Source organism: Motacilla alba, chromosome 8, assembly GCF_015832195.1.
Source record: "Motacilla alba alba isolate MOTALB_02 chromosome 8, Motacilla_alba_V1.0_pri, whole genome shotgun sequence".
In the NCBI taxonomy this organism is placed as follows: domain Eukaryota; kingdom Metazoa; phylum Chordata; class Aves; order Passeriformes; family Motacillidae; genus Motacilla; species Motacilla alba.
In genome coordinates, this window is record NC_052023.1 from 7,173,082 (window position 1) to 7,197,119 (window position 24,038).

Below are 24,038 nucleotides of genomic sequence, written 5' to 3' on the forward strand. Positions count from 1 at the left end.
GTGCAGGGCTGGGTCTGTGTGCACAAACACTGAGCAGGGAGCTGAGGGGTGACTTGATGATCGAGTTGTCACTGGCTGAAGATGTCAGGGTTGGGTTGCGGAGTGATGCAGTGCTCTCAGCACCAGCCTGGGACAATCTAGCACTGACAAGTGGGTGAGTTTATCCTTAGAGTTCTGGACATGGGGTATTTCCATGGTGTCCAGAGTCTGACCTTGCTGTGCTGTGGAGCCACCAGCCCTGCATGGAACTTCTGTGCCTGCTGGAGCTTCTTTGGATCCTAGAGTCACACATCAAGGGACACTAATAGGCTTGGGGCCATAGCCTAGACTTCTGGTGGAACCCCTGCAATGAATGGAGTCAGGAAATCCAGTTCACAAATCACTTCTAGTTTGTTTTTCTGTCCTTTTAGGAACATTTTATATCTTCGATCTGGAAAAGAAAAGTTGATGACTAACAAAATAATAACTCCCCTTTTAAGTCTCAAACATATGCTTACTAGTATTCCATTGTTTAATTTGCGCATAATTTTTGTTGATTAAAAATAAAAATCAGTGTCGGATGAATTGGACAATCAAAATTCTAATTTATGTGGGGGTTTTTAACCTTTGATATTCTTTCTGTGCATGATACTTCAGCATAAGGAGCCTGAGTCTGTTTCCTTCATAGCATTTCTGCAGATCCTCCCTATTTTTATACACCTCTGTTATATCTAAAGAGATTTTGGATTTCTATAATATTTGTAATTCTGTGTGGATAATTTATGTAATTATCACAGTAAATTATGCAGGTTCCTATGCAACTATATGGCAATTCTTATTTGAAGAATTACTATTGTTGCTTTTGGTTTATAATTTCAGTGTCATTTTAACATAATTTCCTTAGTATGCATTGAAGAAATCTTACCCATATCTGTAATTGTCCTTATGCTTTAGGAATAAAATTAAACACTTAAATTAAAATTAAACATTTTAATGTTTATAAAGCAGGAATACTTATCCTGCTTTTAGTTACTGATGTTCAGAAGTAGGATTTTGGTTTAGATTACTTCTAACATTAAAATGAACACGACTAATATGTTATTTTATGCTAATCATGGGTGATGAAGGGATTGATTTCATGTTCTCTGGGATAGCAGACAGCTCTCTTTTCTTAACTGTCTAGGACCTGCCATTGAGGTTGAAAAAGTAAAACCTGAATCAATTGAGCCCGAACCTGAGGTACAGAAGACCTTCAGTGAGGAAGCAAATACATCAACGTACTACCCTGCCCCTGTTCCAGTAATGGACAAGTATATTCTCGAGAATGGAAAGGTATTTGACATTAAATATAGCATGAGTCATTTTTAAATGTCCATCTGGTGATGTTCTTGTGGAATTTTCATTGATTGTGGGGGTTTTGCATGGTAGCAGCTCGTAGAAGCTTCCTCAGTTTTCATGAAGGTGTGCTGTTATGCTGAGGAGAATTGTGAAGCTACACAGATATGAGGAGCATTGAAAAATATCCTCAGTGGTGAGAGCATTGAATGATGTGCAACATGAGGAATATAGTTATTAAGTAAATATTCATGCACAGGTAAATTGACATAGTCTTCAGTTGGTGGCATCCATAAATACACCAGATATCGACCAAAGTCAGTAACCCACATTTAAAGTTACATGCGTCTACTTAACCAAAATACTTCTTCCTAAAGGGTTTTTAATGTTTATAATGTGCTGTAGTCATAGTGCAGAGAAGCCCTCATGTTTGGGTTGGAGTGGAGGAGGTAGTTATGAAACCTGGAAGGAAAATGGGCTCCCTTGCTGAATTGAGCTGATGTAGTGCTACTTTCCAGAGACTTTGTGAAGTTGCTGAAATACCATCTAGTTCTAGTTTGCCAGATTTTACTAGCTTTTCAGATTTCAGCCCGTTTAACACATTAACCGCTCATCTACCTAGGCCTGCTTTTACAGCTGTTTTCATTATCATTAAATAAACGTGATGTTTCTTATACAAAACTGTGATTCCTTCAGAATTGCCTGTGCAGATCCTGTTTCTTGGCGTATAGAGATGCATTTGGTATCCTAATCTGAGAATCTTTAGGGAGGAAACATCCATTCCAGCTTTGCTGTGCAGTGGAATTACTGATGGAATATAGCATGAAACTGCGTTTTCAGAGTTGGGTTAAAAGATTGACTGCACAATGTGTGTCCCTCTTGAGGAAGAATTCAACATAATCATTGGGGGCAGAATGTACATGAAAAATAGTAGAATCTTGACAGTTTGACAGGTATTTGGTTCAGATAGCTTATCTTGCCTAACATATTTAAATATGTCATTTGCTTGATTATTTTGTGTAAATTTGTGCAACGAGTGCTTAGGGTGTATTACTGTGCGAGTTTCCTTTACCTCCTTCTCTTCCACTTAAGGTCCATGGGATAGGGCACCTCCTTTAGTATTTGTATGCAGCTTTTCCTGCTCCCTTTTTTCATCTGTCAGCTTCTTGGAACTTCTTTTGCTGAAGTTTTCTGTCTTTACAGATATTAGTGTCTCTATAATTTTCTTTTTGCAATTTTGGTTCTTGGTTTGCCTATTTAATGGGTCTACAGCCAGCTCAGATGCCAAAAATGTGAACTAATAATGTATTTGAAGTGTTGGAGGGTAGTTTTCTTCAGTTTTCCTTGTTTATAGCTTTATTTCAGTATTCCTTTATTGATATGCACCACTAGAGTAGCTGAAGTACCTTTTTTACAAATCTTACCCTTTGTGGCACCAGATTTGATCTTAGCAGGATTCTTTCAGAGCAGATAAATCTCTTCCCTCCAGAGGGAAAACCGAGCCACTGAAAAAGAGCCTATGGCATTCATTTAAAGAAAAAAAAGAAGAAGAAAGAAAAAAAAAAAAGAGTTCATCTTCTGAGACACATTTTAGATCTGTTGCAGATGTTAGCACAGGCACGCTGGTGAGCGTTGCTTTGAATTCGCTGCCGTCTCTGTTGCGTTGTGCTTGAAGGTTGATCCCTCAGTTGCTGAAATTGGGAGTAAATTTCCCATTGATTTCATCAAGACAAGAGTCTGGCTCATGGGGCAGCTCTTCCAGCAAGAGGGGAATGTCTTCTGAGTGAGGAGTTCAGTAAGCTTCCCGGAGCTTTGGGATTGATAGGAAACAGCACCGGGCCTGTTGTAGAGAGGTAAACTGAGACAGAGGCAGATTGAATTCCTCACCCTAACAGTGCTAGAAATAGAAAATGGAGATGTAAGATTGCTGTGGCTGTGGCTGTCTGTCACATAGTTGCTGTTGCCATAGGTGTTTCATACCAGCAATTGCTTTTTTAATAAATGAAGCATGTTAAAAGAAGACATGATCTGTCTGAAGCATAAATATTAAAAATACTTCCTGTAACTTGTTCTTTTCTTTTGAGTAGCTTCAACCTAATGAATAATGTAGTAGCTTTAGAGACTAAATAATCTTTCGCAAAGGCGAATCCTAATTTTGGCAGAGAAGAATTGGATTTTTAATAAAACACAACAATCCCTACAACTAATGTAATGCATACACCCAAAATTTGCTATGTCACAATATTTCTAATTTTAGTTATTTTCTAGGTAACTTTCAGATATTTTCCTGGAGAACTTTTCCAAGATCTAACCAGAAATAACTGAATTTAAAAATGCAATGAAATTATTTTCTGAGCACAGAATGCTCACTGCTCATTGAAGTTGCTTTACAAAATATGTTGAGAGCACCAAAAAGAGTGTGCCTTTTTAAAAATCATTTATGAAGAGGCTCAACAACAGAGAAAAAGGAAGAAAAAGGGGGTGTTTGTGTTGTGGTTGTTACTGGTTTAATTTCTAGCCATGCAGACTTGTGAAAAGCTTCCTAGAATCCCTTTAGTGTAGAAGATTCTGCAGGAGAGGCAGCTTGCTGCATGGTTTTATGCTTTAAGGAAGGTAGAGTTTTCTTTTTTTTAATATAACATAGCTTGTAGTCAAACCAGTCATATTACTCTATTTAAGTTTTTAAACATCTAGTTGCTTTTGAAGGATGCCGCTGTAATAAAAAATTTCTTGGGGTTATATGCCTCATTAATAATTAAAGCAGGCTTCCATTTAAAGGAAAAACGTATTCAGTTGAATACAGGCAGTAAAATGTTTGGTATATAAAATTTTACAGTAGCTTTGTCCAATTTTCATTGCATTTAATGGGACTTCTGTGATACTGCTCAGATTTGTATGGGTAGCAGGCACAGTTTATGTAAAGCCAGATGAAATGAGTAAAACCACAGAAAACTAACAGTAGAGCAGTTAAGGCAAACAGTCTTCTCATGCAGTTTTGCTGTGGGATTTTGTTGATGGCATTTTTTTAATCATAAGAAGGTCGAAAGTTAGTTTTTTAAGTGTTAATATTGCAGAAAGAACCCCCATTGGACTAGATCTAATCAAAGCTAGATTTTGGATTTGTAGCAATCCAAGTGTTTGGTATGTTGCCCTTGTCCAGATTGTCTGAAGGTAGGTGCAGTGAGCTCTGATCAGCAGCTGGGAGGTGTAGGTCACACCTTAGCTTGTTACGATGAGAGCAAGTGTGTGTCCCAGTGAGTGAAGTCCATCACCATGTAAACAAAGCTTCTGTGTGCAAAGGTAGTTCAGGAGTCTGCACTGTGCTCCAGGAGCTGGAGCATGGATATACAGGGTGGTTCCACGCAGGGCCAGCGTGTGTGTCCTGGTTGCACTTGAGTCAGACTTGTGCTGGTTACTTGTGGAGTTACCTCTGCTGGTGCTGGAAGGTGTCCTGAGTGTCAGGGCTGTCAGCTCAAACACGCAGTGGCAGCCTAAGGATGGTGCTTGGATTCTTGTCCGGCATTTGTCTTAAGACTGGAGCACTGGGAGTCTTGGGGCCGAGACACAGGGTAGCCCTGTGGGAGACAACCAAGCAGAGTCAGTGCTGAGCAAGGCTAATAAGCAAAACCAGAGTTGAGCATCTTCCTTATGGACACTCTCCAGTGGCTTCACACTGCGTTTCCCAGTACCCATATTATCCTGCTTTACTACTTCAGTGAAATACCTCGACTTCCCATTGTTCAGATAATGGAAAGTTTATGATGTTGCTGCAATGGGTCATTGCCTGACCAGAAAACAGTATTCATGTAGTGCATTTACATTGATTGTACATGATAGACACACTTTGTGTTAGAACTGGAAGTTTTACAAAGCTTCCAAACTCTCCTGGCTTATATCGAAATTGGAGCTCTCAAAATCCTTTCTCCCCTTCCAGTTGCTTCAAACAATCAGGCTGGGTCTTGCCAACAGGTACAGAATACAACTTAAGAAGTAATTCTGTCTCTTCTGCCTCTGGAATATGCTTTGGGTGAAGTCTTTTTTAGCCAAAGGGAAGCGTTTCATCTTGCTCCTGTATTATTAGGCTGGTGCAACTGCTTGGTTTATATGCTGTGCATAATTATATAATACTGGATGTGTTCACTGTTTCCTTCTTCGATCTCTGTTCCTGACCACAGTCTTTCAGGAGAGAGGTTATGTGGGGGGGAAAGTAGGGATTACTTAAAGGAACTATATTATATATTGAGGTTGACTTGAACTCCCTGACCCACAAAGTTGGAAGAGTTTCAGAGTTAGGCAAAATGGATTTGTTCAGCCCTAATTACTGTTATTTTAGTTCCTAATATTAATGTTCCTACAGCACTTGGATACTGTTGTGTGCTACATACCATAGATAAGTTGTTATTATTACTACCTTCTAGGTCCATCTTGGCAGTGGAATTTGGGTAGATGAGGAGAAATGGCACCAGCTGCAAGTAACACAAGGAGATTCAAAGTATACAAAAAATCTAGCGGTTATGATTTGGGGAACAGATGTTCTCAAGAACAGAAGTGTCACAGGAGTTGCAACCAAAAAAAAGAAAGATGCCGTTCCCAAGCCACCTCTCTCACCTCACAAATTAAGCATTGTCAGAGGTAGGTTATTTGAAAACTTTTGCTTCCTGCTTTGGAGTTTAACCATTAATCACTGAGTTGAAAGATGCTTCTTTTCAGCTCATTTAAAATTAACTGATTAAAAACTGTAATTCAGATTGCTATTGCATTGTGAAGTGCATACGTACCCAGGAACAGTAAAACACATTGCAATAGCTGTGCACAGTGCAGGCCTCCACAGCTGAAGAGTTGTACATTGACTTCAGTAAGGTTTGAAAAGATCATCACGTTAGACCACTTGCAGGGCAGGACTCTGATCCTGGAGAACAGTATGTTGTTCTAGAATTCATTTGTAACATGCTGATTTTTTAAAGTGCATATATTCCTTTAAACAAGATGGAGAGTAGCTTTACGACATTCTTTTATCCAGAACATAACCAGCTCTGGCATGAGGCACAGAAACCATTATAGCTGTGACTATAAAAATACGCATACCTTCAAAGGCAAGAAAGAATAGTTCTACCCTTTTAAGTGAAGAAAATGGAAATAGTAAAAATTAATTGTTGCACTTGAATTGGAATTTGGACAGGAAGTGTAAATCGCTGACCTCATCTGGTAGGGAAAATTGCAGTGACACTTTCAGTAACTGCAAGCCTGAGTCCATGTGTGTAGTACTTTGAGAGAGAGAGGAGGCCTTCCCCTTTATTTAAACTGAATGGTGAATTTCAGTCCCTTTGTATCATCATGCCTGTGTTGCATCATTTCTGTCTCTCTTGGTATTTCAGGCTTCTTTTTAAGTCAGAACTGAGTTGTTTCCTCATGGAATGCATACCGAAATTGGATTTTTAGGTTTTGTGTCCATACTAAATTGCAGTAGGGCTGAAAGATACCTCCCCATTTGGTAGAGCTTCATTATTCTGCATTTCCTGTTCTTAGTTGCTGTGTGCTCTTAACTGTGAACTCATTAAGAGGTGGTGTAATTGGCCATGAAAGTACCATGTTTTGGAGTAAGAAATACGGTTCCTCTCTGAGTGTGTGCGTGTGTCTGCGTCTGTGTTGTGTGGGGAGAAATTGGAAACTTATCTCCGTACTGTCATCTTTCTTAGTTTATAAGAAATGAGTAAAGTACATGGGTTTTTTTTTTTCACTAAGCTTCTTGAAGATTATATGTGGAAGTGGAAGCTGTTCCATGCTGATTTTCTAGTTCTGTCTGGGGTCTTTAGGTGCAATCCTTACACATGTAGCTGAGCAATGACGTACTGGCCACATAAGGAATCCACTCTGTGGCGGTGGCTCTCCCAAATGGGAAGCAGAATTGGTTGCCCTGGTGTGCGTTTACAGGCACGCAGCACAAGGGGGTTATTTTCCACTGGCCCATTGCAATGTGGTTTCCAGTTTCCCTGCTGGAGGCTTTTGCTCCTCAGTGCTGCTGGCAAGGTTGTTTCTGTTAGAATTTCCTCTTCTGCTTTTGTTAGGGCTACTCTATATTGCTTGAGCCATTTAAATGACAGCTTTCTTCTAACTCCCCTTGTTTCGGCTACAGTGAGTTTGGGAGTCTGCTCCAAGAGGTACATGATGAGAGGCAGATGGGGCCCTTCCCTTTCTTCTCTTCCATACCTTTACACTCACCAGCAATTCAGCTCTTCCCTATTTCCTCGTTTTTCTGTGTTCTCTGTCATACTTCTGTTTCAAGCCTCAACCCTCATTTGAATTCTACTGTTACATGCCCTGGTTTTCCATGTTCCTCTTTTTAGTGTTTCTTTCACCATGTCTCTGATTTCCCTTTTGTTAGAATCCAGCCTGTACAATCTCCTCTTGAACCAGTTAATCTGCATGGCCAATGTTGGAGGTGTCAGGCTGCCTGTATCAGTGGGACTGTGTAGTTCATAACCATGATTTTCCATGTTGTCATGTCCTTTGCGTCAGTGTTAGCAGGTCTTGCCCCACCGTGGAGAAGAAAGGAAAACAAAACAAACAAATGACCATCAAGGGGACAAAAAGTTGAGATTTGAGGGAGTTTCCCATAGCCAGTTATTTGGATCAGGCAGCACAAAAAGTAGTGAAGCTCCTGGTTAGCCTTTGAGGTCTACTTGAATCTTTGTTATTCAGCAGCACAAAGGGGTATCTCTGTGCTCCTGTAAAGCCGAAAGACAGGGGAGCAGAACCTCCAAATTATTCTTTGAAGCCCTGAGCCGGTGTCCTTATGCAAGCACTAAACTACTATTTCTGTACCCCCTCACAAAAATGGAAGAGATGGAGAGGAAAAACTGTGATCAAGGATCTGTCTGATTCACACCAGCTTTTAAAATTACGGCTGTTGAATGAGTTCTGTCAAGTGATTCTTTGCTTGGCTTTGTGGCTAAATGAACAATACAGCCTGTCTTTCACTGGGAGTTCACCTTACTGGGTGTATCTGCCTGGGAGTGTTCGGACACTCTTGTAGGGCCAGCTTATGTCCTGCAAACACACTGCCTTTCCTCAGGCTCCCAGTGATGTGATGTGCCTCTTCTTAGGTGTCGTATTTCCAATCATAGTTTATGGATGATCAGCATTTCAGCTATCAGGCTGCATGCTGCTTAATTTCATTTATTTTATATTCAGTACGTCTTACAACATAAAATTCACATTGCTTTAGATGTTCTCATCATTCTGTGGACACAGACTAACTTATTTAAAATAGATTTTTGAATGACAACATTAGCTCTTAATGTGTCTGATATCTCTATAGCTTCTTAAAAATCCCCACTGTGTAGTATGTAATAAAGAAATGATAAAAAGTATGATGGATGTGCGCTGTTATAAACCTTGTTAATGCAAAATAACCTTTTATAAAACTTCTCAGAGGTTTCCAAATGAACTACAAAGCATGCATAGTACTTAATTTTCATAACTTTTTAATATGGTGCATTAGAAATGTTGTAAAGCACATTAATTAAGCAATAATCTCTATGGCTTTCTGTATATGAAGCAATAAACAGCTAATGGAATAGATCACTAGGCAAAGCAGAACAGAGTTTGTTTAACCAGTTTGGGAAGCCTACAGAACAAAATGCATTGGTCTGTTTATGAAAACCAAAAAGCCCCAAATCTGCCTGTCACTAAGGAGTTATGTGTGTTTCACCACTTCAGATTTCAGTAACTTCTGCAGGTTTCTGGCACCAAACTTCCAAATCTGGGAAGAAAAATAGTCTCAACTTCCACTGCCCACATTGCTTTTGTAGTTAATGCTGTCGCTTGCTTTTTGTATTCCAGATAATGTGTATTTCAGAAAGTATATTGATCAAACATGCAAGGAGATGGCACTTGTCCTGAATAATCCACCAGTAAAGGTGAAATAAGCCCAGGGACAGGGCAGCTGATAAAGACATGGACATTAATGTATGTGGAAGAGATACAAAAAATGAAATAAATGAGTTAAAGTGTTCTCCTGCTGGTTACTGCCTCTCTTCTTGAGCGTTGTCATTTCCATACCCTCCTGAAGGGGTGAAGGTGGGAGTGACTCACTGTGGATACAGCTCTGGTGGGACACTTCACCTGGGAAGAGACTAAACCTGTTGTGGAGATTCTGACAAATGCAGGGGTCAGGCAGGCAAGGCTGGCACTGTAAAAAGGTTGGGTTTAGCCTTTTTTCTGTATGGAAAGCCTATTAATGTAGTCACAGCATAACTGGAAGTTGGTCATGCCACTGATTCAAGCCTGGTGACAAATCTTGACTTAAACAAGATAGACAGTGAATCAAGGAAAGCTTCTCTTGTCTTGCAACAAATATACACGGTGCTTACTCACTACTGTCTCTTGAGTAGTGAGCCCAGCTCTGGGCTATTGTGTTTTCTAAAAATATCCTAATAACTGTTTCCTTTTTTTTTTCTCCCCAGAATGTTTGTATGATAGAATAGCACAAGAAACTGTGGATGAAACTGAAATTGCACAGAGACTCTCCAAAGTCAACAAGTACATCTGTGAAAAAATCATGGATATCAATAAATCATGTAAAAATGAAGAAAGGAGGGAAATTGCAAAGTACAATTTGCAATAAATTTTGGATTTTTAATAAAATCTTAGTGTTTTACTTAAGTGTTGGTTTTTGATTTGTGTGGCATTTTTGCTGATGGGAGAAGATGAATTGAAGCGTTGCTCTCTTCCTATAACTGATGCGTTTTTTGAGCGGTTCTGTCATGGTGTAAACTGCTTTTAACTAATGTAAGATATATTGTAAGTTCACTCCCAATGAAAACTGAAGTTTCCAAGGTTTCTCCAGCGAGTTGCAGTTTGTTACCTGCGGTTGTACGTTGGTTGTGGTTCTGCGGATGCCGACCCATTTGCTCTACGTTGAATTTTGCTGGAGTTAGTGGATCTCAGCTGCAGTAAAACATCTGCTTAGAAGGAAGAACTGTACAAAATTCACTTTGCTATTGAAAAGGATTTTACTGTATTTTACAAAGTGTTTTTTTCTGAAATGAAGTTTCAATCGTTTGTTTTTATAAATCTTTGTTTTGATCTCTAACAATATATTTGATCTAAAATACACAAAGAACGTTTCTTTTTCAATTATCTTGTAGGTAGATCACTATTACCATCACAGTTAAAAAAACAAAAACTAAACAATGAACAACAAAGAACCCAAAGCTGTAAGTTGTAAAATCATGATAATTCATTTTAATAAATCTCAAACCAGTTCTTTTTCAGGGACCAAGACACTTCAGATTTCTGGTTGTGGTATAAAGTTCCTCAGTGTGTCCATACTATTGTTCTTGAAATATTATCTTTTTAGTGTATTTGTACTTTCAAACAATTTAAAAATTGCCACACTATGGCAAGAGTATGTACAGTAGAAAATTTAGTACAATTTTGTTTGGGTCCATAATTTAACAATGGACACATTTAGCACAAATTTTAATTACAAATAAAAATAATTTTCTACATTGAAGTTAGACTTGCGATGCAAAGTTTTTAGAAATAATTTGTCATCTGAACTATATGTTATTGTCTGTAAGTGAAACAAAATATTCTCTTTTCATGAAGGATTTAGAGATAACTTGAGGTCTGGATTGATGAATTTTGAGGGTTTGTGGTCTCACTTAACCTTCCATTTATTCTGTGCTCGCAGCTGTGATTGTCTGCCTATCAGCCTGCCTGTTCCCGAGTGTCAGCATTTGTTTCTTTTCTACCACTGCGGTTCTGTTTCCTGTAGTTTGGAAAAACTTCCCATTTCTTATCATCTTCCTATAGCACTGGTTCACCCTGAGGTGAAGCCTTTTTCAGTGTCCTGTAAATGTTGATAATGTGGAAAGGAACAGGCTGCTGGGGTGGACTCACCATGCCTGGAAGTATTTAAATGATAAAAGGTGTATATGTGGGACGTGGGGACATGGTTCAGTGGTGGGATTGGCAGTGCTGGGTGAATGCCTGGACTTGATGATCTTAAAAGTATTTTCCAACCTAAATGATTGCATAATTCTTTAAAGGGCTGGGTGGGCAGAAGAAAAAGAGGGGAAAGGAGTGTGTGCTAGAACTGCCCTGCCTTTCTTGGAAGAGATGAGACAAACAACAGGTTGTTTCTCCCTGTACTTCACAATTAATGTCTTAACTCGTTACTAAGTGTTTCCTTTATGCTTTCTAAAGGCCACTTTCATGGTCGCCTTGCACCAACCTCGTGCTGTGCTGCCAAACAGGAACACCAGATTTTCAGCACTGGTGCACCTGTATTCCTGTCCCTTCCCTTAACCCCACACGTGTGACTGAACAGGTGTGTCAGATCCCACTGATTTCCAGGGTTCATTTTGCAGCAGCTGCTTCCCGTAGGATGGAGCCAGAGCTTTCCTGGTGAGGGGTGGAAAGAGAAGGAGTGTGTTTTTCCAGTGTCTTATATGAGCCCTGAAGTTTATTTGAACAGCCTCCTTGTCTCCTGCTAATATCAAAAGTGTTCTTAGGTAGTGTTTAATGAAGTGCATAAATGTTTATGTTTCCTAATTTGGGATGCTAAATAGTAGATCAGTGTTTAAAATGTCAGTGCATGTATCCTTTCATTAATTAAAACGAACAAATAGAGATAACAGTGAAAAAAACATTTAAACAGCAAGTTTCCCCTTTCAAGCAGACTTGTGAATGCACAGGGTTGTTTTTTTTTTTTTTAAGTGATACTAAGGTAACCCACTATTTTGGGGAAAATGTCCATAATTCCCTTAGTCTTTTATGGCTTTAGTACTAATGTGTTTCCATTGTAACACATTCTTTAATGAGAAGATCAAGCTGTACTTCTTAGAAGATAAGCCTATTTGAGACAGCATTTTATGAAACCTGGAAAAAGCAGCTTAGAATTTAATTAGAGTTAGAACTCCAGCCTGGCCCCAAAAATCAGAGGTGTTAATTCCTTCTGCAAAACCAGCATCACCTTTCTAGGGTTTCTCCTTGACATACTCGTCCCATCAAATGTGAATACTGCATTTTGCTGAAGAATTTAAATGTTCTCCTTGGGCACGGTACCTTGGAAGGCTTCATTAAGTTTTTCCTGGAGATTTCATCAGCCCAGGTTAGTTTTCATTTGAGTTCAACAGAGGTGTTTGGGTGGCACGAAAAAGTTCAATTCCCTTTGAAACATAGTGTCAGTGGGGGCTAAGAAATGTGTCCATTGGACTGGGCAAATGGTGGTTAATGTGTCTCTAAACTTTGTTGAGTCATGTTGAAGGAGTAGGACATATTGAAGGTGGAACACCTCTTCTTTGTTTTGCAGCTTGAACTAAATCTTTGGATACTGGAAATAAGTTTTTTGCTAATAACAAGCCATTTCTGCACACTGTGGTTGTATGGCAGCATGCTGGGGGCTCTGCAGGGAGTAATGGGTGTGTGAATAACATTTTATGCTTGTATTTTATACTTTTATTTGGTCATTACGCTTGTCTTTCCCTCCCCATGAGCCAGTATCAAGGTTGTACAATTGTTTCCTAGTGTGTCTGTTTGAAGTAGGGAAATAGGCTGCAGTTCCGTGTTCCAGCAATACCCAAGAAAAATAGGAACTTTAATGGGGTGTGCTTTTCTGCATTGCAAAACTGATGTATAAATTAACTGTGAGTTTCATTTCATTTTCCTGCACTGCGTTTATGGCCAGGGCTGTTCTTGTTGGTACATTAATTTTTCCATAATTGTGCCTGCCCGCACATAGTTTGCTTTGTTCATATTGCATCTGCTGTGAATCTACCATAGGAAACTTTATAGAAAATAGCCCCTACTAACTTTTTCCTGCTCTAGGGTAACTACTTACCTGTACATCATGAGAAACAGGAGAGAGTTTTGACAGAAAATGAAGCAGGTTTCATTACACCCTGTAATACCCCTTGTTTGTCATTCTAAGGTTTGTGCTGTGCCATTACCTCATACTGTAAACCTGGATTTGTAAGGATCAGAAAGACATGGATTTAAGAGGAAGTGACAGTTTACTCTTTTTTTTAATCAAAGCAGGAAGGAGGTATTGCTGTTATATGAATAATCTGATCTTCTGTTGCCACACATTGCTGCAGTAATTTGTGATATTCATGATCTGATCCATATTAAACTGCCTCTGGCACACTTGCAAGGAAGCAAGATTAGAGTTAACAAAAAGGGCTTTATTTTCTATTAGTAATTTTATAAGGGATATGAGCTGTTGTGTTAAAGGAAAGAATCCTACCAGAGACTTTAATACCTGAGTCAGGAAATCTAGCCACTCAATTAAAAAGAGAAAGCTAGTATTTATTAGAGAAGGGAAATAAAATTGTTCGTTTCTGCTGTTGCAGAACAGGTTTGGATTTACTGGTGCTTTGTAGAGATGGGAGGGTTTTTTAAAAAAATAGTAAAATACTTATGTCAAAGTTCAACTCTAAGTAGGAATTCAAGGTTGCATTCGTTAGCTGTTGTTGGCTGTCAAAAGCAGGTGCATTCTCCCTGTGGGAGGTCACTTCTTTGCACCTTACCTTTGATGTTGTATCTGAGAGATTACTGTGATGGCTGCTTTGTTGTCTTAAGCAGAGATTATTGTCCTCTTGGAAGTTTTAAGTAGCAATAAATTGAACTCATTGGGATTTACTGAAATTGTAAAGATAATTCTACTTCACACTTCCAGAATCTATAGACTTTTAAAAATTAAAGCTAAGTGCAGGTCATTGTTAAAATGATACAATCTTGATGCAGAGCCTCAGAGAATTGTGTGAATTGGGAACATTGTGTATTAGCTGTAGCTTCACTGTGTATTAGCTGTGTTCATAGCTCTTGAGAACACCAAATCTGGCTAGTTTCAGAAGGGGAAAGCAAGGTTGTGTCACATGGAGCTGCACTGAGGATTATTTCAATATTCCATCTTTCTGACATGAGAATTCTCTTCTGAAAGAGACAAAGACACAACTTGTGCCTCCTCAGAATGAGGTGGTAACTTTCTCCGTACTCTTGAAAATATTTGTCATTCTGTGCGTGCCTTTAGTCTCGGATTGATGAAGTCATAACATCAATTGCTCAGACTTTATTGGTGTCATTTTTTTCATCATAACAGTGTGGAACTCTGAAGTGATTCATACAACAGCGAGGCAATAAAAGCGTTATGAAGTGCAATCATTGCATGTTTCATGCTCAATAGCTAATTTTTAATTTCACCATCTTGGATATTTTTTCATCCCCTCAGGGTACCTGAATAGGGAAAGAGAATCACTTGGACTTGGACAACAGGAGCAGTGATTCAAGAAAGAATTAATTTATGTGGTTGTTCATCTGTTTTACTTTTGCAATTATTTCTCCTGTTTATGTCTAAACAATAACTTTAATTCCGTGCCTCAGATAGCCTCTTGTCATGCAGTGAAATCATGGTCCTGTGGTTGTGAGATCATTTGTTTTCCATAAAGAGGAAAATGCCTCACTTGCAGCATCAGATGAAGTTGCATTATGGCTGGATCAGAATAAAGGTGAAAGTGAGTCTGGGAGGGGAGGAAGAAGCTGAGCCTAAAGGATTTTTTTCTGTGCTGCCTTCTGGCTAGAAAACTTCTTCCTACCAAGGAAATTGTTTCCTCCACATTTAACAGGATATCAACTTTATGTTTCTTGTTTATTGATAGTAAAGCCTTAATGGAACTGAAGTCTTTATGAATATATATGTTTATTGCATCAGGCTACCTACTGTCATGCTGAATTTTGGTCTTTAGTGATTTGAAATTAAAGAGTCACAGAAAATTTCCTGAACAACCCCAGAGAGGCATAGGCTGGGGGTGATTTAGCTTTTTTTTTGTAATATAACAATTGCTTAAAGTTCTGTGAAATGGAAGATAAGAAATGATGTGTGTTGGTGCTTGTGTATGCTTTATAGCTGGCCTGAGCTTTCATGCTTTTGGAGTGGAGAGGGGTGCAGGTTTCATGGGATAGGCTGATCATTGAAGAATTGGCTGTGAACACCCTTTGGTGTTCACCCTGATGAATGTGAATGATGTCCTGGGACAGCAGCAGAGGGAATGTGCCTTGATAATGCCATATCACACTGGTACCAGCCCCTTCCGCAGGAGACTCAGATGAAAAAGCTTTTATGGGAGTTTCATATCCTTTGTACTCAAAAATATCTTTAATGTCAGCCCAAATGTTTATTTAAATCTTACTGAATTGTAGTTTAGTTTTTTTAAAAAATGTACTTTCATGTGTTTCTCATTTTTCTTGTAATTAATTGAGTATCGGTGTTCTGGGAGATGTCTTTCTCCGTGTTTTATTTGGGGTATTAAGTCACTGATACTTCAAAATAGTCCATTTGGACATTCTGGATTTGTGAGCCAGATGAAATATGATTTTACCTTTCCTTACGGAGTCCTCTGCAGGATTTATGGAAGTACCTTTAGAGAATAATTCTCAAAATGTGTGGGATGGAAGGTGGATGGGTCAAAGCATTGCCTCCAAGTTAATGTTCTGTGTTTTCATTTCTTTAAGAGTCTTAGCTTATGAAAAACTAAAACTCTGTAAAGTAGGATTTTGCTTTCTTTTCCTGCACTGTATATTAAAACTCTTTGACACTCATTGGTTTCTTTGCATTTGCAAGGACACTTTCATCTTTCAGGACCAAGTTCTTTTTGCTGTGGATCCTTACAGGAACAAGCAATCAAGGGTATGCCTTTTGGGGTTAAGCAAGGCTGAAGGTGCTGTTGTAGGATCAACTCTCCTTTGGAGGACAGTGCAAGGAGCCACCCTCCTTGCGAGGATGGGGAAGGACACCCTTGAGGGTTGGCTTTTCTATAGGTATTGTCCCCTAATGCAGCTCCTCCAAGAAAGGTTGTTTATTGCCACATTGGTGGATGTGGGCAACTTCCACTCTGTGGCTTTCCTGAACTTACAGAGTTACTGAGGTTCACTCATCCAGCCTGATGTGGAGGAGTAGCCCTGGTCTGGTGGTGCAGGAAGGCAAAGAGGAGCTGGTAGAAGGGTCATGTAGGCCTTTCCCACAGAGAGTTAGTATGTGCAATTGAGGTGAAGACAGTACCCAAACACCAAAATCCCAAGCAGTTTAACTGGCATTTAAGTTTCAATCAGTGAGAAGTTTAATTAATTTTAAAAAATCCAATCACTCTTAAAGCTCCCAGAATTTAACCTTTAAGAAGTGGCAAAATCAGCATTTTCTTCTGCAGCCAGGGACCTCTATTGCACATACACAGCTGTATGTGTACAGGTGTGATGTGCCACCATTCTGTGCCATGTAAATCCATAACTTGATAATGTTCCTGATGGTCCCCAGCCCTGCCTGTTTTCCTGGCCTTCCTTTTTCCATGCTGTTCCTTCTGCAAATGGGAGTCTCTCCTCTGTGCTTGCCTCAGAGGGACAAGACAGGAGCATTTTGTGATTCCTGCCTTGCAAATTGTCAGCGGGGCTCTGAAGTGAAATACCTGCTTGTTATTCCTGGGGGTGACTGACACAGAACTAGAGCATTTCCTTGGGAGATCTGGTAGTGCTCCTGTCACCGTAAGGCAGGCTTTGCCATACAGAGACTTCACACAGTAGCATTTTCTTGTTGTTTTTCTTTTTTTTCCCCTGCCCTGCCAATGCCTAGATTGTAGCAAAGAAAATTTCATTCTCACATGGAGGTCTTTAAGTGATAACATGGAATAAGTAAATCTTTCAGCAGTATCTTTTAAAAAACATTCATTTCTCAGAGGTTCCCCTGCTTTTGCAGAGGGTCAGTGGCCTGGAACTTTCACACCTAATGGCAGTGCCCAGGTAAGTGGTGGAAAACATTGGGCACCTTGACCCAGATTTTTTCTGATCTATGGCTTCAATCTGCCCTCTGTTCCTTTTCCAGCTGCTGTGTGAGAACAGCCACCTGGTGAACTGGGGAAGAAAGAGCCATTTCCAATTCAATGGTCTAAGTGTGGCTCTTGATAAGGCTGTTTTTAGCTGTGCCTGAAGGTGTGCAGGCTGTGGTGGCTGCTGGGCCATTCCGTGAGCTGGTGTGGCTCCCTGCAGAACACATCACAAAACTTCACTCAGCTGCTCCCTTGAAAAGAAACCTTGGCTGGACCACAGCAATGCTGTTCAGAAAATCAAGCATTCTTGAGAATCCATCAAAGTGTGAAATCCATCTTTTCCTTGAGTGGTTTATCCCAGTGCTTAGTGCTGCCCTCGCTGCTCGACTTGTGCCTTATTTCTCTGTGAGTCTTTCTGGCTTAACTTCTTATTCCTAGTTCTTAATTTGCCTGTCTTAATATCTTCCCCCAGTATTCCTGCAGCTCACAAACACCTCAGTTGACTGACTGGGTGCCTTCACTCTCCTTCCACCACAGATTTTCTAGGTCATGACTGACTCATTTTTGAAATGCTTTTCCTTTATGGCTACCCAAACTCATTTGAGTTTTATGGAAATACTTTCTATAGGAGTGTTTGGTTTAGTTAATATGATATAATCTGGTGGTTTAGGACACGTCACTTTGTATTAGAATGTGATATACAATACTAATTTCATTTTGTGGGCCAACCTTAATTTAATTTTGTGGGAAAAAAACCCCTGATATAATTTGATTCTTAACCAATTGATGTCCCACTGTATTTTCCTTTTTGCTCTATTACTAAGTATAGCTCTGTCCTGGAAATGTTGTTCTTCAAATGAGTGTTTATCTCTGCTCCACTTTCCTCTTTGATTCTGTACCACTCACATGCCAGTGAGGAGACAGAGTACATTCTTCACGTTCTTCCTGCTTCCCAGCTGCTTATTCCTGCACTCAGCTGGGCCAGAGAGGTGGGTGATGGGGCCCAACTGGGCTGTGAAGGGCAGCAGGTGAACAGAGTTTCACAGAAAATAGGACACTGAAGAGGTGAAACTTAGAAGAAAGGGAAGCCAGAGCCATTCCACTCCTGTGGAATGTGTCTTCAGGACACATGCAGGGTTGCCTTGGTTGAAGATTCCCTTGAATTGCCAAAGGATGGGGAAGAGTTATCCCCATTATGTTGTGATATGTTCTCAGAACTAGGTAGGGTATTCTTAGGGAGAAATTTCAGTTTTTGTGGAATTACTTTACTCTGGAGCCTCCAGCCAAGTCCCAGGAAGGAATCTGACCTGACAGAAGAGCTTGCTGTGCATCAGCCCTTGCTGTGTCTGCTATGATAAATTAAAGGCTGCTTTGGATAGGACTTGCACACATTTTGCTTGACCATTCCTGCTAAATACTCAATATCCTCTCTTAACCTCAGAGATGAGATGAGGAACTGCCAAGTTCTTCCACTGAGATGGTTTAATGAAAATTGTTCTTTGCCAGAGTTTTGAAGGTCAAAACCAGCTTAAATATGTAAACAGATATTCTATCAAGGTAATGTAAAAAAACTTACAATTAATCTTTTCTAAGAAATCGCTTCCTTCCTTTGAGAATTTTGAATTGTGCTAGACAAGGTTCTTCTAAATTTCCTTCATCATCTCTCTGAAGATTCCCTGTTAATTAACGTAGTCATTTATAAATGTTATGAAATCATGTTATTGACTTATTTCTATTTGTAAAGGCACCAGGAAATTTGTGTACTGCACCCTTTGAGAAGTAATTAATGTTTCACTCCTAAATGCCTATTGATATTTTTGTGCTTCCTATTGATTTGAAATTAATATCTCTGCCAATGTAAAGCTCACAGGCTGGTTTGTCCAGCTTCCAAACAATGGACAGGACATCCTCGCTGAGCTGATCTAGTTAAAATGATGACCCTCATCTGATGACCTCAAGAAAAGCAGTACTGGCAAAGCTCTGCCTAGTCTGGGCTTCCTCCCTCTCTGGGGCTGGGGGAAGGTGGCCCTTTCCCACGTGGTTTGGGAGGGGTTGGGTAGGTTTTAACTAACTAGTGGCTTAATGATGGGAGGAGTTAGATCAGAGCAGTTTAAGTGCATGTTGTAATACCAAGGGCAGAAACCAGTTGATGCCCTTACCCCAGTGCTGCAGGATTATTAAACACTCTGGGCAAGGCCTTGGTGATGTTTTGCAGGGTTATGGGTGGTGCAGAAGTCGCTCTCGAGGTCTCCTTGCTTACCTGACTAATCCGATTTGCTGCTCAGGAGCTCAGGTAGAACCTGTACCTGAGAGGTTTCACCTTTGTGGCGCAAGATGTTGCTGGATTTTCATCCTCTGTGTGTGAGAGATTTGCTTCTCATCAATACCTGACCTGTGGTGAGTGCCAGAGAGTCCCACTGGCTCTGCTCCCGAGGGCAGCTCAGCTGCAGCAGCTGCCCAGGCTGCAGAGTTTGCTGAATGCATTTAGGGTGGGTGGTACTTTGTGTGCAGCCCCCCTCATCCACTGCTCAGGGAACCTGCGTGGCATTCTCTTCCTTGAGCAAGGACTACACAGGCAGTTCCACAGAAGATTGGGATCTTTTATTTTATTGCTGGGTAACAAACTCTTTTCTGGTCTGGGAAACCAACTTTAGTGAAGCTTTTTTAGCAGAGGGATGGTTTGTTGGCCAGTATTGCCTCTGCTCTGCATGTGAGAATCTCCCATTTGTACTGCCAGGCACCCCAAATGTAATTACTGGAAGAATCAGATATGGTATGATTAAAGGGATCAATATTTGTTATTCAAGGGTTTTCTCTGTATTAAATACTTCAGCAAAATTTCAGTAACCAGTGACCTCTTTTGAGAAGTGACGTGTGGCAAAATTTCAGTGACCTCTTTTGAGAAGTGACTCATTGCATTTTAAAGGCTTTATAACCAAGTCATCCCTTCTTGTCAGGGACATGGAAGATGAATAGATCGTTTCTGTCTGCGATTTCCACTCTCAGGGGAAGTCCCTTTTCACTGCCTGTGGTGATGCTCAGCTGCATCACCACTTTTAATTGCCTGCAGGCTCCTGCAGGACTGCCTGTGTCCCCTCTGGCATGACCTACATCCTTGCAGAGCCACGAATCCCTTGGCACTGGGTAGTGGAGCCTGAGCACAGGACAGAAAGTCCTGTTGTTGCTAATCCCTCGCTGACTCCCAGGGCTGGAAGCTATGTGACAATCTCTTGTTTGCCTAAATTCATCTGGCATTATCTTGCCTGTAGAAGGGCACAAATGAATTTTCTGTATTAAAGATGAGGGTAGAAAATGTGGGTGGTGTCTTGAGCATTATGGATACTGGGTGTATTACACTGAAACCCAGGGAAGGATGTATTAGAAAGAGCAAAGCACCTTATCAAGCCAGGAATTCATACATCGTGATATATATGTAGTTTTTCTTGAAAGAGGGAATAAATAGTGAAATAATCATTCCAGCTGTAGCCTGAATTGCCTTGCTGCTGGTCACATCAAACTGTACGAATGTATCAGATAGTTCAGTTTAATTGGAAGGCTTGGGCTAGTGGAGGAATAAGATGATATTTCAGGTGAGTTAAACATTACAGTCTGCTATGGAAAGGAAGAATTTAGAAGAGGTAAGGGTCTCCTTGCTCATTTTGGAAAGTTCTCCAAGAATATCTCTTCCACTATTCTGTAGCCCTGGAAGTGTCCTGCTGCTGGACTTGTAACACAGGACTGAAGTTACTGGTCCTGTGCTGTTGAAGTGCCAATGTTCCACAGGTTCATCTGTTCCAGTTTGGCTTTTTCTATGCTCATAGCATAGAACATTGTTCTCCAGGACTTGGTTATTTTGTTTTCCCCCACCCAGCTTTGAGTCTGAATTTACTCATGAGCAGCAGTCTATTTATTTGTGAGTTGCTGCCAAGTTTGAGCAGCTTTTTTTCCCTCTCTCTGAAGAGTTTATGAGAGATCATATCCACTTTACCTTTGCTAGGCTGACCTGTCTTTTAAATTTTTCTTGGGAGATACACTCACCAATTCATCTGCTGTTATCCTACTCAGTGTCTCCTGCACTTGCCTCATCTTTCTCCATCAGTGATGCTTTTGTGCTGGGTTTTATCTTGGGTGGTAACAGTACATTTTACAGAGACATTATCTTTCCAGAAATGCCTTTCTCTAGAAATATCTTCATGGCTCTGTCATGCTGAGGGCTCATAATTCAGCTGCAATCAATGCCTCTGCTGAGGTTGTTATCCTTCCTTTGAGTTAATGTATAGCAGACTTCCTATCACTGTAGGAACTTGCAGTCAAACTTAATCTCACCTCCATTATTCCACTTCTGAAAGTCATCTGGAGGGATCTCTACTTCCCATCTGATATTTCTCTGTTGTCACATCACGCTGATATTACCTCCCAGTATGGTGCCATTAGTTTGTCTCTCTAAAGTCTGTCCTTAACCAGGGCCTAAATGAAAACTTCCTTTGCTTTTATGTAGAATTTTACCCATTCTAAAACTGTTTGTAAACATTTAATGAAGCCTCCAATTGTCCCAGTGGAGAAATTAGTTTTCCTTCCAGTAAATGACTGATAGTTCTCAGAAACAGGGAGCTGGTGACTTGTTCAGCATCACACCTTGAGTCAGAAATGAGCACTGATGACACAATTCCAAGTCTTCTGTTCTAAAAGTCATAAAATAACACTGTACGCTCTTTATCAGAAAACCATCCATAGGCTTTTATAAAACAGGGAATGTCAGTGCAAACTTGAGGCTGGGATCTGGAAAGCCACCTGGAAGATAAATTTAATGAGAGCTGCATTTTCAAGGTTCTTGGGTAGCTTCAGACAGTGGCGCTTGGATATTTTAGCCATTTTTTGATATTTTGATGGCTCTGATTTCTGGGGTACTCTACCTGCACTTCCCCACGGTACTGTTGCAATATCAGGCTGATCTTCACCATTGTTTTTCTTTATGTATTTACTAAACATGAAGAGCTCCAGTGAGCTGATGGTATGTAATGCCACACTCATCTGTATTTGCTTGCCTTAAGGACTTAAAAAAACACCCGAATGTTCATGTTGCTCCCTGATGCCCCCAATTCTAGGAGCTGTTGTTGTGTTTATTGTGCAGATTAATCTGAAAGCACGGAGTGATTGTGAGCTTAAGCAATAATGTGGAGTGAAATCTCCTCAGCAGCCAAGTTAGGAGGGAGCACGTTCCTGAGAAAGCGAACGCTAAGCTTCGCATCCGGCTGTGTAACCTGGCACCTCCCTTGGAGCTGGGATTAGTCTAATTCCCTCTGCTGCCTCAGCACCGCCTGGCCTTGCTTCACTTCCCTGGCATCCCAAACACCATACACATTCCCACAGAAGTTGCCACTTTGGGACTTGCACAGTTTTACCTGCCCATCCTCTGCAGCCGCCCTGCTGTCTCCGAGCCAGGGAGGAAAATCCTGCTGAAAGCTTCTTAGCTTAAAAAAGAAATAAAACCAACCAACCAAAAAAAAAAACCAAACCCAATCAACCAAAAAACATCCAAAAAACCCAAACCACAAAACCAAACCAAACCAAAAAACCCACAAAAACAAACAAAAAACACAGCAAAAAACCCCCACCCAACAACCTGAGCAACTTACCTTTTGTTGTTAGTTTTCGGTACCAGGTAAGACTACACCAGCTGTGTACAAAGGTTGAGAAGAGCCTTTAGCCTCAGGTAGGATAATCTTTTTATGACAAATGTTCAAATTTGTAATTAACTTGCTGCAGTTTAGCAAACGTAGCTTTGTGTTTGTGTGTGAGAGCAATTGCTCTACAGTGGCTACAAGCCTAAACCCTCTCTCTGTGAGGCAAAGGAAGTCAAACTACTTCAGCATTTTGCTGCGGAAGTGCACAGAAGAGGGGTCACTTTGGTTCCCACATGGCCAGAACAGGAGTCTGAGTGCTGCTGTGGCTGAGCTGGATGCCAGGGTTTAGAGTGAATTGTTTTGCAGATTTTCTGCTGTCAAAAAGTGGGTTTTTTTCCCCTTATTTCCCACTGTTTCACTTGCAACCAGAAAAAACCCAAATTGGCTTTGTGGGAATACACAGAATCACATAGCTGTGCTGGTTCACAGGTCCAAGGGCAACAAAAATCTAGACAAGGGGGTGCATCTTTTGTTTTTTAACTCTGTGGATCACATTCCCAAGGCGTAGTCAAATCCTGAAGCCCCAGTCTGAGGATCTTGTCGCGTGCACTGCTCTGTGCATGCTCTCCGTGGCCCTGGCCAGCCCTCGGCGTGGGATGTGCTGCAGGGCAGCTCTGAATTCCTATTAGAGGCAATGGAACCTTTCCAGTGGGTCACAAAGCAAGCCTACGGGGAAGGAATCTGCCCTGTGCACAGTAGCAGCCCTATTGCTCAAGCTCAGGGTGGATACAGCCAGTGCGAGGTGGCCTTGAGAGGAAGTTTCTTTGGTGAGATGCCCTAGTATGGGGTGTTTGCATAGCTGGGCATTGTAAAGAGGATTTCTTAGGAGCAGCTTTTAATCTTTGCCGAAGTGGAGTTGTGCAAACACCGTTCTGACATCAGTCATGCTGATGGCACGTGTACACAGAGCAGCAGTCACTCCTTAAATATGGGAATCACAAATACGTGTTGACAGAAAAATATATTTAAGCAGTTTCCAGTGCGTGCTGTAATAAGGAAACCAGCCATTGTGTTCCACAGTGCTGCATGCTTTAAATGCCTAACAGTAGAGAACAACCCAAAGTGAATCACAGTAATAGAAAAGGAAGTGTTTACATCTCTCAAAACGTTCTGTACAATAATCATTCCTTCTTTATAAATTTGATTTTGACAAATTTGAATCCAAAGGAGACAAAGTTTGAAACACAGGCTTTCACGGCAAGGTACAGCTCGGTGTGTA

General features: G+C 40.6%; 1 protein-coding gene across 2 annotated transcripts in view; it reads left to right on the plus strand.

Annotated features, from left to right (window-relative positions):
- Positions 1–24,038, plus strand: part of BEND5 (BEN domain containing 5) — an 883,422-nt gene that overhangs the window by 551,068 nt on the left and 308,316 nt on the right. The window contains exons 4-6 of one of the 2 annotated variants that reach the window (XM_038144485.1): positions 1,163–1,311; positions 5,733–5,946; positions 9,780–15,918. The exons of the other annotated variant lie outside the window; for it this stretch is intronic. Coding sequence (XP_038000413.1) covers positions 1,163–1,311; positions 5,733–5,946; positions 9,780–9,940 — 524 coding nt within the window. The 3' untranslated portion in view covers positions 9,941–15,918. Of the gene's footprint in view, positions 1–1,162; positions 1,312–5,732; positions 5,947–9,779; positions 15,919–24,038 lie in introns of those variants that run through there. 2 annotated transcript variants of the gene reach the window in all.